Consider the following 13,572-nt stretch of genomic DNA (forward strand, 5'->3'; position numbering starts at 1 on the left):
AGAGGTCAGCACGCACGCACGATCATAACAAGACCAACGACCATTTTTTACCCGATTTTCACGGATCAAACGCCCAAATACTTCAGCGTATGCTCCAAAGGTAATAAAACAATCCAGGCAGCGTAGGATATTTGATTAAAAGGCGGGTTCCGCGGGGTATGGCGTCAAACTGTTAAGTAATAAGACCTGGTACTTAAGACACGCATAATACTGCCCACAGTGTGGCTTCCCCCCCTTTTGTGGCCAGATGTCATTTCTTGGGGTCTAGTAGGACTATAGTAATATGATAAAAAAATTAATCGCTATAAAATGTTGTAAAAAAATACATATTTAGCCCCATGCTCGAATGCCCCCGCCCCCCCTGTCAAAAACAGTTAAAATCCCTAAAACGGGCTTCATCCGCGGACGCCAAACACAAGACAATATAAGGCGGACATTACATGTCATGAATCACATAAAACAACATAAAATAAGCTCGGTCTTAGTAAGCCTCGATGCGTTCAAAGCATACGACACTGTTTCGTGGGACTTCTTGTTCCTGATACTTAAAAAATGTGGCTTTACTGAATAATCAATTGGGTGTTTCAAATCTTTGCACACAAAACCCACAGCAAGAGTTAAAATAAATGGACACCTATCGAACCAGTTCACTCTGTCACGTGGCGTCCGTCAGGGGTGCGTCTGCAGTCCAGGACTGTTCGCCATTTTTATAGAACCTCTGGCCCAGGCAATCAGAGAAGACCCTCAAATACAGGGAATCCCTATAAATGATGATGAGCAGAAGCTAGCTTTATATGCAGATGATTTATTAATTTATTTAAAAAATCCGGATGGATGCCTCCCCAAATTAATGAGCTCCTTGGAAATGTATGGTCGGTTCTCAGGCTATGAACTCAATGTGGATAAAACACAGATAATTACAAGCCCTTAAAAGAAACAAAAGAGCGTTACCCTTTCAATTGGAACTCGAAATCAATTAAATATCTGGGAATAAGGTTGACTAAGGACCTATCTAAACTCTATGAAGCAAATTATCAACCCATAATCACACAAATTAAAAAAGATATAGAGAGATGGTCTCTGTCACCCTTGGACTTAAGTTCTAGAATAGAAGCAGTCAAGATGAATGTTGTACCTAGGATATTATATTTCTTTCAGTCTCTACCAGTGGAGGTGCCTGTCAAACAGTTTTGTGAATGGGATAAAATGATATCTAGATTTATCTGGAACGGAAAAAAACCGAGAATCAGATTCCAAACTTTACAACTCCCTAAAGAAAGAGGGGGACTATCCCTTCCTAACCTGAGGGATTACTATTATGCGTCTCAATTAAGACCTTTAATATGTTGGTGTGATGATGAATGTGAGGCAAAATGGAAAGCTTTGGAAATTAATTCAATCAACATCCCTATTCAGACTTTAATTGGGAATAAAGATCAGGCTAAGTCCTACTATGATATCTTAGACCCATTCACAATATTTACTTTAAATATCTGGTTCAAAGTCGTGAAACAGTTCAGAATGGAGAGGACAATCAGGGTGTTGAGGTGGCCCGCTTACGATCCAGATTTTAAGCCTGGTGTGTATGATCAAACTTTCAGGCGATGGGCTCGGTATGGTTTTTCCTCTTTCTGTACTGCCATGAATGGCAATGTGTTTTTGAATTTTGAACAATTGAAAAATAGGTGTATGTGTATAGATAACAAGGATTCTTTTAGATACCTTCAAGTACGAGAGTACTTCATGGGGGAGGTGAAAGCTTCCGAGCCGGTGGCCTCAAACGATCTCACACAGGTTTTTATTCAGGCATATAAGCATGAGTCCAAAAAAGTAGTGTGTATACAATGCCTTGGTTTCAGCTAGGGCCAACTCCACAGAATACATTAAAACTAATTGGGAAAAAGAGTTGGAGATTACCATCACTACAGAGGAATGGGTAAATATGTGCAAAACACAAATTACGTCCACCAACTCTAGAATGTGGAGAGAATTCTGATGGAAGAACCTAATGAGATTCTTTATTACACCTAAAATTAAGTCAAGACAATTGAAAACAGATCAGCCATGCTGGAGACAGTGTGGCCACAAGGGAGCGGGCCACGCTCATATATTCTGGACTTGTCCTAAAATTCAGAAATACTGGCAGGATATCCACTCCACCTTGGAGACCATTCTGTGTTTTGAGATACCTCTGACTTGTTCCTTCTTACTGCTGGGAAATATCCCTGAAGAGTTTCTAATACATGATAAATATTTAATCAAGATCCTCTTAGCGAAAAGTAAGAAAGCGATCACACGACGCTGGTACCAACAGGACCCACCAACGAAAGAACATTGGATGGACATTACTGAGGAACTGTATGTTATGGAAAAACTAACATTCATACTTAGACTACAAGAGGATAAGTTCTATAAAAAGTGGGAAAAGTCAGCCTAGTGATAATGCAATAGGATTTCAATGAATGTATCTTGTAATATGAAAAATGCAGCTTTGTCTTTTGTTTTTTGTTTTTGTCTTCCTCTTTTTGTTTTTTTCGTTTTGTCTTTTGGTTTTTGTTTTGTTGTCTGTCTTTTCATCAATAAAAATTAAGTGAAAAAAAAAATCCCTAAAACGAAATCTTTTACTTTCTCTAATAACAACCTAAAACATGAACCTTGGTTGAAAAAAACTAAAGTTGTCCTTTAAGGTTAGGAATAAGGTTAGGTTTAAAGTTAAACGCTTAAGTATAGTTTATTTAGGTTACGTTTAGGAATACCATGCTGAGCAGTTCCGCCAGCTGTACGCCCGGGTTGACTGCATGTGTTTTGAGGCGAGCTTTCCAGTATTCACTCACTCACTAAGCCTGGGCAGCAGTGGCGTGCACAGATAAACACTAGGGGGTGCTAGAGCACCCCCTGCCCTTTTGGCAATGTGCCCTTTTGAAAAAAAAAAGGAAAAAAAACTTTTTTTTCTCTTTTTTTTTTTTTGATTTTTCAAAAATAGCAGACCTACAAGCTCATAGCGCGCCACTCGGTGGCGCGCTATGAGCTTGTAGATCTGCTATTTTTCAATAGCTAAAGCATAACATAATGCTAACACCAAAAGGGGTTCCCGCCCAAAATGGATTAAGGCAACCGGCCGGTTCCACGCGCTGCACAAGGTGCCCTTTTTTAACTTGAGCACCTGCCCCTCTAAATGTCTGTGCACGCCACTGCTGGGCAGCATCCCAGGGGTGGCGGTGCACTCAGGGGTAGAGTGGCTGGATGGGAACCGCAAGGTTGCCAGTTCAAACCCGGGCTCCCCCAGAGTTAGTGTCGAAGTGTCCTTGAGCAAGACACTGAAGCCCTAATTGCTCCCGATGTGCTGGTTGGTACCTTGCATGGTTTCCGTCGCCATCGTGTGTATGGGTGAATGTAATGCACAATCTATGTAAAGCGCCTTGGATAAAGGCGCTATATAAATGCACCATTTACCATCCCATTTCGGGTTTATGATCCGGTCGGGAGCGGATGGTAACTTTCATTTCATTGCACGCACGCACGCAGGTGTGTGCATATTACACAGACAGACACAAATGGAAGTCAAAACTAAAGAAATAATGGTCCTCATCCAACATAACAAACCATCCTCTCTCTGTGCATGAATGGTCTCTCCTCCCTCTGTCCGTCTCCACAGAGCCTCCTCCTCTCTCCCGGGTGCCCCACTCTCTGCGCCTCCTCCCTGCTCCTCCTCCCTGTCGCTCCCCAGCCGGGCTCCTGCCCGGTGCGTCACCTCCCCTCCGGACAGCGAGGCCTACTACGGGGAGACGGACAGCGATGCAGACACACAGACGCCCACGCACCGCCGGCCGCGCCGCACGCCCCCACACCCGCACGCCCGCTCGCCAGCACGCCACGACAGCCAGGAGGAGACGGAGACCTCGGAGATGAGCGGGTATGTGAGATGAGATGTGATTGATTGATTGATTGTCTGATTGATTGATTGATTGATTGGATGTACAGACAGTAAGTAATACACTTGGGCTAAAAGCATATAACAAAAGAATCACACTTGTGTGAAGTGAGGGGCGCTCTTATCATCATACATACCGGTAGGCTACATCATCACGTACATTCCGGCCAATCATTTTTTGGCGTTCTCACTTCTCTGTCCTCACTTTGTATACAGATACGTAGTTCTGTCAGGTTCTCCTCCAGACTGTGGAACCATTGGCGAACTTGTCTGTATGTTCGAAACTGAACATGGTGGAACTCTTTTTATTGTATATTCCTTTCTATATTATTATTTTTTATCTATTGTATTGTTGTTTTGTACTGTGATATGGATTCCCCTGAGTCTGCAATAAAGATTTAATTGAATATCCAACACATTCCGTGCTCAGCCAATCAAATCATCGCTATATGGGGTACACAGTACTACACACACAAACACACAACACTGGCCATCAAAGAAACTCTGGGGACTCGTTTCTTTGTGGTCCTAATGGTGGACAAAGTACATAACACCATGTACTTGAGTCCAAATATTTGACCAGGAGTATCTATAGGCTCCTGGTCAAATATTACTCCACTGGTATAAAGTGATAGGTTTTATTTTTGAAGGTGCTATTTTCAAAGTATCAAATTGGGTTAACATCATGGTTAAAGGTATATTCAGTGATTTCACTTAATTCAAATATCACTTATTTTTTTGTTTTGTTGTGATAATTCTCCCAGTGTGCTGACCATAAGGAGTTCCTCCCTGTCCCCAGTTAACCCCTGGGGTAAAAAAAAACCGTAGGTTTCGTTTTTGGCTACGTGGCCCAGCCTTCATCCAATCAGGATAGAGAGGGGCCTTCCGACAATCATGATCGAGCGGGGGCGGGCCTTGGTGTACGTGCTGTTGGCCTGTTTCGTGTCCCCCCACTGTAGAGCGTGCATGTGCACATCTTGTTACCGGGACAGACCGGGGGGGGGGGTCCAAATCACCCAAATCACTGAATGCTCCTTTAAACAAATTTCATCAGGGAACCCCTGGAATGGCATTGGACCCCAACTGAGAACCACCGATACTAAAACAAATCCCCCCACTGCATTACTCTGTCCCCGTGCAGGTACGAGAGCGCCCCAGACGGAGGGGCTTCCCTGCAGGGCCACGCGTCGTGGGAGCAGGGCCTCGAGTCCCAGCTGAACGGCTCGTCGCTCCTCCCGGGAGTCCCACGGAGGGAGGTGGTCTACCAACCCCCCATGCAGCAGAACGACCAAGAATGGCTCACCTCCTCCTCGGCACACACCATGATCCCTCCTCACACGCTCACCCCCGACACGCCAGGGGGTGGCGGGGGAGTGCCGCTGCTGCAGGGGGTGGAGGGCGAGCTGGGCGAGGAAGGCGACAGCGGCTTCCAGGAGGCGTATCTAGCGTCGTCGGCGGTGCCGCTGGTGTCGCGGGAGCGGGCCAGCGAGGCGCTGATGCTGATGGGCTCCGCCAGTCAGCTGGTGCCCATGGTGGGGCCACAGCAGACCCCCATGAGCGACGATCTGTCCACCACCTACATGGAGAAGGCACGGCAAGCCAGTGAGTATACGTTGATTGATTGATTGAAGTATTTATTAACAGTTTGCAGAATTACGGTACGTTTCAAGCACAACTCAATACAAAGACTGTTAACTGTGAGTGGACGACCCAATAAAGCATTACACTTGTTTACAAGAGGGTCCACCTTGTTCAATTCATCAAAACATTTAGAGACGTACAAATATACACTTCTATTTAGCCAAAGAACAGAACAGGAATTCATCATAAAGAGGTAAAAAGGGAAAAGAAACATATACATGCACATGTCTTCCATCCATGTCAGTGTGTGAGTACATGCACGTGTCTTCCATCCATGTCAGTGTGTGAGTACATGCACGTGTCTTCCATCCGTGTCACTTGTCAGTGTGAGTACATGCACATGTCTTCCATCCATGTCAGTGTGTGAGTACATGCACATGTCTTCCATCCATGTCAGTGTTTGAGTACATGCACATGTCTTCCATCCATGTCACTTGTCAGTGTGTGAGTACATGCACTGTCTTCCATCCATGTATGTCACTGTGGTTCTCAAACCGCACTGAGAGAGTATACTCTGAGAGAATATACACATGGAGGGCTCCATTTGTTTCCATTTGTATACTCTCAGAATAACTTTACTTTATGTGTTTATTTGGTCCGAACAATGCACATTAATGAACACTTAATGGACACTAAGACAGTGTAAATGATTAAGTGTAAACATGCCATATTTAGCACATGCTATTTTGTAGCCGTAGTCCCCCCAAAAACGTGAAAACATCACATATAGGTTAACAACAATACTCAATTACATCAACAAGAGGCATATATTGAAACCTACTTTAGAGTATAACCCGCTCTATAAAATCTTATGAATGTGAGTGGGGGACGTACTCTCCCTATACCTGTAAGGCTGAGCTCACACCTTTCATGCAATTCTGTGCTCGTTGGATGCTCGTTGGATGCTCGTTGGGTAGTGTCATGGCCGCCCAATGTATTACCAATGGGAGTCACGTGCTTTGACCCAACATTGTGTTGTATGAGGGGGAGGGGGGGCAGTCAACACACAGCCAACCATATATCTATGCATACAACAGCTTGTAGGCGCAACATCCACCCAACGTCCACCCAACACAGAGGGTGGGGTTAACCACCAACCAATAGGAGAGAAGGGCTGTTTTGTATCCCAATGGGCGGAGTTTAGTTGTAGTCTCCTGAGCCCCGCAGAAAAGTCCGACTGGAGAGTGACAGAGCTTTTGAGAAATGATGATGTCACCGCTTATTAGCGCATATCATTTTTACTATAATTAGGTGAGAAATGCAGCTTGTGCCTGCATGGAAACTACACAGATATCTATCCAAGTGTTCATGTTTATATATAACTGTTAACAACTTTAAAACGTATTATGTTGCATCAACTGCAGTGAGCAAAGGCTCTGCTCTGCTGCATCCAATAATAAATATATCAGCCTACTAGTCCAGTGCGGACTATTTCATTTGCATTGGTGCCGAGTGCTAAGCACAACCGATTGTTTTAATTCAAAGTGGTATATATTCTGTGAAATGTTTATCGTCATTCCGTGTATCTACAAGCTCCAAGTGTTGCGTCCACATGCAGCGCGTTCCAAGCAGAGGTCCTCAAGTATATGTAAAACACTGCCAGTCCTCAGCGCAATGGCCCGTTGCGCAAAAAGGTTGAGATTTTACTTGTGTGATATTCAGATAATCTTCAACCGATTGTTATAATTCGAAGTGGTATATATTCTGTGAAGTTTATATTTTCATTGGGTGTACAAGTCATGTTTTTAATATGCCTTTATCAAATGATATAGAGAGATGGGTAGTGCCCAAGTCCTGTAGCCATGCAGCCTATATGATCTGTGGTGCAGGCCTATACACTCTCTCAATTAGGGATTTTCCCAGAGGTTAATTTCACTGATGTGTACAACCTTTATTCAAATAGTTGAATTTGTATTGGAGTGCGAAGCTTGAACAATAGGTTCATTGCGGACCGCTACGGATAAACTGTGGATATTAACCTACCAATAAGCACCCAGGCCAAATGCCATTGCGCAGTAGCCTACACCAACAAGTCTATGCGTGGTGTGTGCATAGCCGCATGTGAAACTATATCGTGCTGTATTTTGCTCTCCATTTCATGGTCATGGTCATGCGAGGAGAGAGAGAGAGAGAGAGAGGGTGCAGAGAGAGAGAGAGAGGTGTGAATGGAATCGCATCGTGCGTATATGGCACATCTCTCTCATGTTTAGGTAATTAAGGGCGCACCATTGAATGCATGTCACTGTGCCTACATGCTGACAATGTGCGCGCGTGAACTTGTATTAGCCAGCCTACACATTATAACGTGACATTTATTATACAGCTCGAAAATATAGCCACTCTACAAGCTCACAACTTGTTACTTCTATAGGTCTGACTCTGCTATTAATTTATGTGCAGGACTTGCCAAGTCGCCAGAGCAATGGTAAAGTGTCTATCATTTTTTAATTGAGAAAAGTCGAGAGTCGGGATTTTGCACATAGTGTGACATGCTGACAGACAATGAAAGAAACATGTTCCACTTCCACTCACAATTTAGGTGGCTTTTAAAATGCGGTACTTATTCCTTCATTAAAAAATATGATTGGCACCTCATAAGTGTAAATATAAAAGCAAGTATAATATAGCCTACAATTGAAACCTGCTACTGCAGTGATTTTATCCTGTGTTCAATGCGTTTCTGCGTTTGGGTGTGGACATGATGATGATGATGAAATGACGCACGGCTGTCTCCAGTCATTTCAACAATCAGTACCAGATTTAAAGGCACTGATTCTGTGTGTTGGCTTGTTCAGAAGAGGATGACGTCTTTCGAAGAAAGTTTGATTCATTTAGCAAGCCAGTGCCCCATTCTGTATGTAAAAAGCCATCCGTTTTATTATGACAGTGTACAACTCCACATATCGCCGTATTGGTCACCAAAAACTACACGCAGATAAACGTGGGTCTGTTGTTTTCCGCATTCCGCTCTAGCGCACCGCCCACTTCCCGCAAAGCCTTGTGGGAAATGGATGCATCTAGGGAGGGACGGCCATGACACTACCCAACGAGCATCCAACGAGCATCCAACGAGCAGAGAATTGCATGAAAGGTGTGAGCTCAGCCAAGGGTCCATTTGGGCAGTGGTGGAAAAAGTACTCAATTGTTTTACTTAAGTAAAAGTACCAATACTGCAATTTAGAACTACTTCGTTACAAGTAAAAGTACGAAATTGAAAATGTACTTGAGTAAAAGTACAAAAGTATCGGCATCAAAATGTACTTAAAGTACTAAAAGTAAAAGTACTCATATTTCAGAATGTTCCATTTCAAAAGTTCAAAATGTGTACAAAGTCTATTGAAAACAGCAGATCTACAAGCTCACAACATTGTGAGCTTGTAAAAGTACTGGAAATTGGAAAAACTCAATTCAAGTACAAATACCTAAAAGTACTTAGTTACTTTCCACCACTGCATTTGGGACCCTCTCAAGGAGCCGTGAGGATCCCCGGACCTCACCTCAGAACCGATGTGACCACGGTGCTGTCTAGTGTCTAGGGTTTCCAACCGTCCCTTGAAATGAAGGAACCGCCCCTTGTTTTGGGAAACCAAAAGACGTGTCCCTTATTGAACTGATATGGGGACACACTTTGTTCCACACTCATCTTACAAGTTCAAATTCTCATTTCTCAGCTCCTATAAGCTCATATGACAGCTGTGACACAGGTTGTAATATAATATACAAAAAACTGTACACACTGTATATACAGTGAGATTCTATCATCAGATTTGTTTTATGGTATTGTTGGCAAATGTATACATATTACACATCGTATAATACAGTGGTTCTCAACCTTTTCAGGCCCTGAGTGACCCCCCAAAATAATCAAATGTGAACTGGGGACCCCCCCAAAAAAAACTGGGGACACCCCCCCACCCCCCCCCCCCCCCCCCCCCCCCTCCCAGACAAGCACTTGTAATTATAGGAGTTGAGGCATTAGGCTACTGCACATTTAGTTCAACTCGGTTCCACAGACAAATATTGTGAAAATAGCCGCACTGCGAGGAGTTGTGAGTTTGTAGATCGGCTATTTTCACAATATTTGTCACAAACATGAGCGAGAGGTTGTATGGGGATAAGAGAGTCACTTTGTGCCTCTGTTGTTGTTGTTGTTGTTGTTGTTGTCATGGCACACAGTAAGGCCTGACTCACACCTTCGCATCTAGCATACAACATTGTTGGATGCTGCATGAGACTTGTTTACTGATGCAAGCTCGCAATGCATTTCCAATGGAAGTCACATGGTTTGACACAACATTTGTGTTGTACGGCTTTCGGCTGTGTTTCGACTGCCCCCACCCCCTCATACAACACAAATGTTGTGTCAAACCATGTGACTCCCATTGGAAATGCATTGTGAGCTTGCATCAGTCAATAAGTCTCATGCATCAGCCATACATCAATCTGTTGTAAAGGTGTGAGTCAGGCCAAAGTGTTCCTGAGTCTGCAGGAAACCTGCTGAGTGCACAGCTGTTCGTGATGTGATGGATGAATTACCTCAAAACGTTTTGGGTGACGTCGTGACTTTGCCTCTGGCGCCACCCTCAGGCCAAACATTACCACTCATAATCTAAAGCTGTGGTTCTCAAACTCTTTCTCAAACTTTTTTTTGTATCATCTCTGGTACCCCAATCTACACTTTTAAAATCATCAGTTCATTTAACTCTGAGAGTGTAAAATGTATACACTCTCAGATTACTGTGACCTGTGAGGGTCCATTTGGTTTCCACAAAGACGTAGAACACTAACATTCTGAATCTATATGCTTGTTTTCTACATTACCAACCACAACAAAAAGAAGAAAAAAAAGAGGTGGAAAGTGGCAAGCATTTCCACCGGGAAAAAAAATACTTTTAGTTACTCCGCTGCGCCCTCTACCGATATTGCCCAGAGAATTGCCTCATAGAGAATATTTTTCATTCCGGTGAAAAAAAATCCCTTTCTGGCCAAAAGGTACCGTTTATACGTGTGGTGGGGGGCCCAGAGTGCGTCCACTAAGGAAAGTAGGCTTTCTAATGACACAACCCGCCTTTGTTTTGGTGAGTAGCAAAAACGTTATTTTTATTTACGCTAAAGACGAGAGGCTGGTCTGCATTCATGCGAGTTCCGGAAGTTGACAGTAACATAGCTCTAAATGAAACCCATTAGAGCTATGGACCAGAGCTATGTCCGAACATAAATAATCTAAATTGTTAGCAGAGTTCAACCTAGCGGTATTTAGGCCACATTCTTTAAGACTTGTGTGACGTCCACAAGATGGTCACATATTTCGGCAGGTCACCACAATTTCACCATAATTTGCCTGCATGCTGGAGTGACCCGAGTGTGAGTGAGCGAGTTGCCGAGACTTGGGGCATCGGAATTTGGCTTTAGAGTTTATATGGAGGATTTGAACAGCTGTCAGGTGTGTCAAGTGTCATTAAACAGCTGAGATCTGCCCTCTAGTGGTTGCTGTAAGGTGAACCTCCCTCAAAAGTGCCATTCAGTTTTTTTTGGTATAGATGTCAGAATTGTGACTGGCACAATGATTCTCAGGGGTTCCTTCTTAAAGGGATAGTTCAGATTTTTTGAACTTAAGTTGTATGAAATACTTGCCATTAATATAGTGGTTGCAACTGTATTAATTGATTGCCCGAGTCCTGTGGTGGGAGTTCTGCTCTGGTTTTGGTAAAGTAGTTCCGGTCATTTTGTGGGGGGCACTGGGGGCCACGTGGGAAAAGTAAATTAATCCACAAAACTAACGTCATTTGTATTGTTGACCTATTTCTAAAATATTAGTGCAACTTCCGTTCTTTTTTTACCCCTCTATCACACAGAACTATGTTTTTTGTGTCCATATCACTACGCCCAAAAAATAGTTCCATGTGATAGAGGGGTCAAAGTTGAACGAAAGTCGCGCTAATATTTTAGAAATAGGTCAACAATACAAATTACGTTAGTTTTGTGGATTCATTTACTTTTACTGCGTGGCCCCAGTGCCCCCCACAAAATGACCGGAACTACTTAATATTGACCAAAACCAGAGCAGAACTCCCACCATGGAACTCGGGCAATCAATTAATACAGTTGCAACCACTATATTAATGGCAAGTATTTCATACAACTTAAGTTCAAAAAATCTGAACTATCCCTTTAAGGGGATTCCAAGTAGACCCTTACAGGTTCGTAACTCTGAGAGTAATAGCCGGCTATTAGACGTGCGTCTAAAAATGAGATAAAAAACGTCTAAAAATGGAAGTTGTTTTAGACGTCTATTCTTAGATTAGACGTTGATTAGCGGTTGTTTGAACGTCTATATATAGACCGTCTATATATAGACGTCTAATCAACCGCTAATCAACTAATTAGACGTTTTTTATCTCATTTTTAGACGGCCCTTTAGGCGAATATTAGACGTCTATTAGACCAAAAAATGCTCAGTGGGACCATTATAACCACAATATGTTGTACACACCATTTGTACAATGTAGGCTATACACAACACACTCTCAGAGTTCATTGTGACATTTGTACACTCTGAGGGTCTGTTTTGTTTACACAATGGAACCAAAATGGACCCAATTTATACACCCTCAAGAGTTATGCATGGCGGTCCTGCCTGGAAATTCAAAACATTTGAGAACCACATGCAGGGACGGATTAACCCCCACGAGGGCCCCTGGGCCGGTAATATTTGCAGGGCCCCCATAGCGCGCGTGCGCGACATTTTCGTGTTTTTCCGTGTTTTTATCATCTTTTTAACAAAAAAATCAACAGCCAATGAAGGGCCCCTTTTCAGGGTGTCAAACCTAATACCTCACGGTCCAATTTCCCCGAAGGGCCCCTGAGAGCCAAGGGCCCCTGGGCCACGGCCCCACTGGCCCAATGACCACATGGTGATATACAACAGAGGCATTTCAACCCCACCCCCTTCCGTCCCCCCAAGCCACCAGGCACCCCAATCTATCTCTTCTGTCAGTGTTCTTCTGAGCGTTTGACTCACAAGGTTATATTTATAGTCTTTGAACCATGAGTCTCATGGACACAGACACTAGACATAGCTCTGTGTGACTTACAGATCCACACAGCTGACTATGTGTGTGTGTGTGTGTGTGTGTGTGTGTGTGTGTGTGTGTGTGTGTGTGTGTGTGTGTGTGTGTGTGTGTGTGTGTGTGTGTGTGTGTGTGTGTGTGTGTGTGTGTGTGTGTGTGTGTGTGTGTGTGCGCTGTACGTCACGCACACACATAATATGATGTTAATCAGACATAGGGTAATGACATTTACCGCCAGTTGAAAATCTTTTCGGTATCCCTAAAATTAAAAGAACGTGTTAAATTTAGTTAATCCATTGACCCGTTTTCCTTTACAAATTGCAATTATCCTTTTTTTATGGTTTACTTTTGCCCATATAACCGCCAAGCCCCATTTTTATGTTTTTATAAATAGCTGATCCACAAGCTCACAACACGATGCCAGTTGAGCTTGTCAATCAGCATTATTTCTGGGGAAGATGTGTTTTATAGGTGTATAGTGGCGATCTGCTCTGATCATCTGGAATATGTTGGGAAAATGTCAATATATTTGGGGAAATGTTAAAGTTCCACTTTAAGAACAGGTTTTGTCTGTGTTATAGGATTTGGAAATGAAACCACAAACCTTCCTCAAACTGTCAGTTACTTCAAAAGTAGTAGATAACTACATTTACAACATACATTGGGGGTCCCAGAGATAGAAATGCCATTAAATGGGGGTCTGTAGACGAATATGCATGTCAAACTGGGGGTCCTTGAAATTCAACGCGTTGAGAATCACTGCTAGAGCCGTAAAAATCGTCTCTTATGGGGGTCCCTGCGGCATATCTCTTCAAATGGGGGGTCCGTGGGCTAATGAGTGTCAATTTGGGGGTCCTTAAAGGACCACTTCACCACTTTTCAACCTATCTTCATATAATAGGTCCTCACTAATAATCATGATAAAATGGC

The 13,572-nt window shown here is 43.3% G+C and overlaps 1 protein-coding gene across 1 annotated transcript in view; it reads left to right on the plus strand.

The window, feature by feature from the left end:
- The window catches only part of LOC306915928 (synaptopodin 2-like protein), a 29,129-nt gene that overhangs the window by 6,046 nt on the left and 9,511 nt on the right, over positions 1 to 13,572 (plus strand). Inside the window, 3 exon segments of the mRNA XM_079493600.1 lie at positions 1 to 4; positions 3,656 to 3,913; positions 5,073 to 5,533. The exon segment at positions 1 to 4 is cut by the window's left edge and continues 148 nt beyond it. Of these exon segments, the coding sequence (XP_079349726.1) occupies positions 1 to 4; positions 3,656 to 3,913; positions 5,073 to 5,533 (723 nt within the window).

This window comes from Electrona antarctica (genome assembly GCF_951216825.1).
Source record: "Electrona antarctica genome assembly, chromosome: 22".
Taxonomy (NCBI): Eukaryota; Metazoa; Chordata; class Actinopteri; order Myctophiformes; family Myctophidae; genus Electrona; species Electrona antarctica.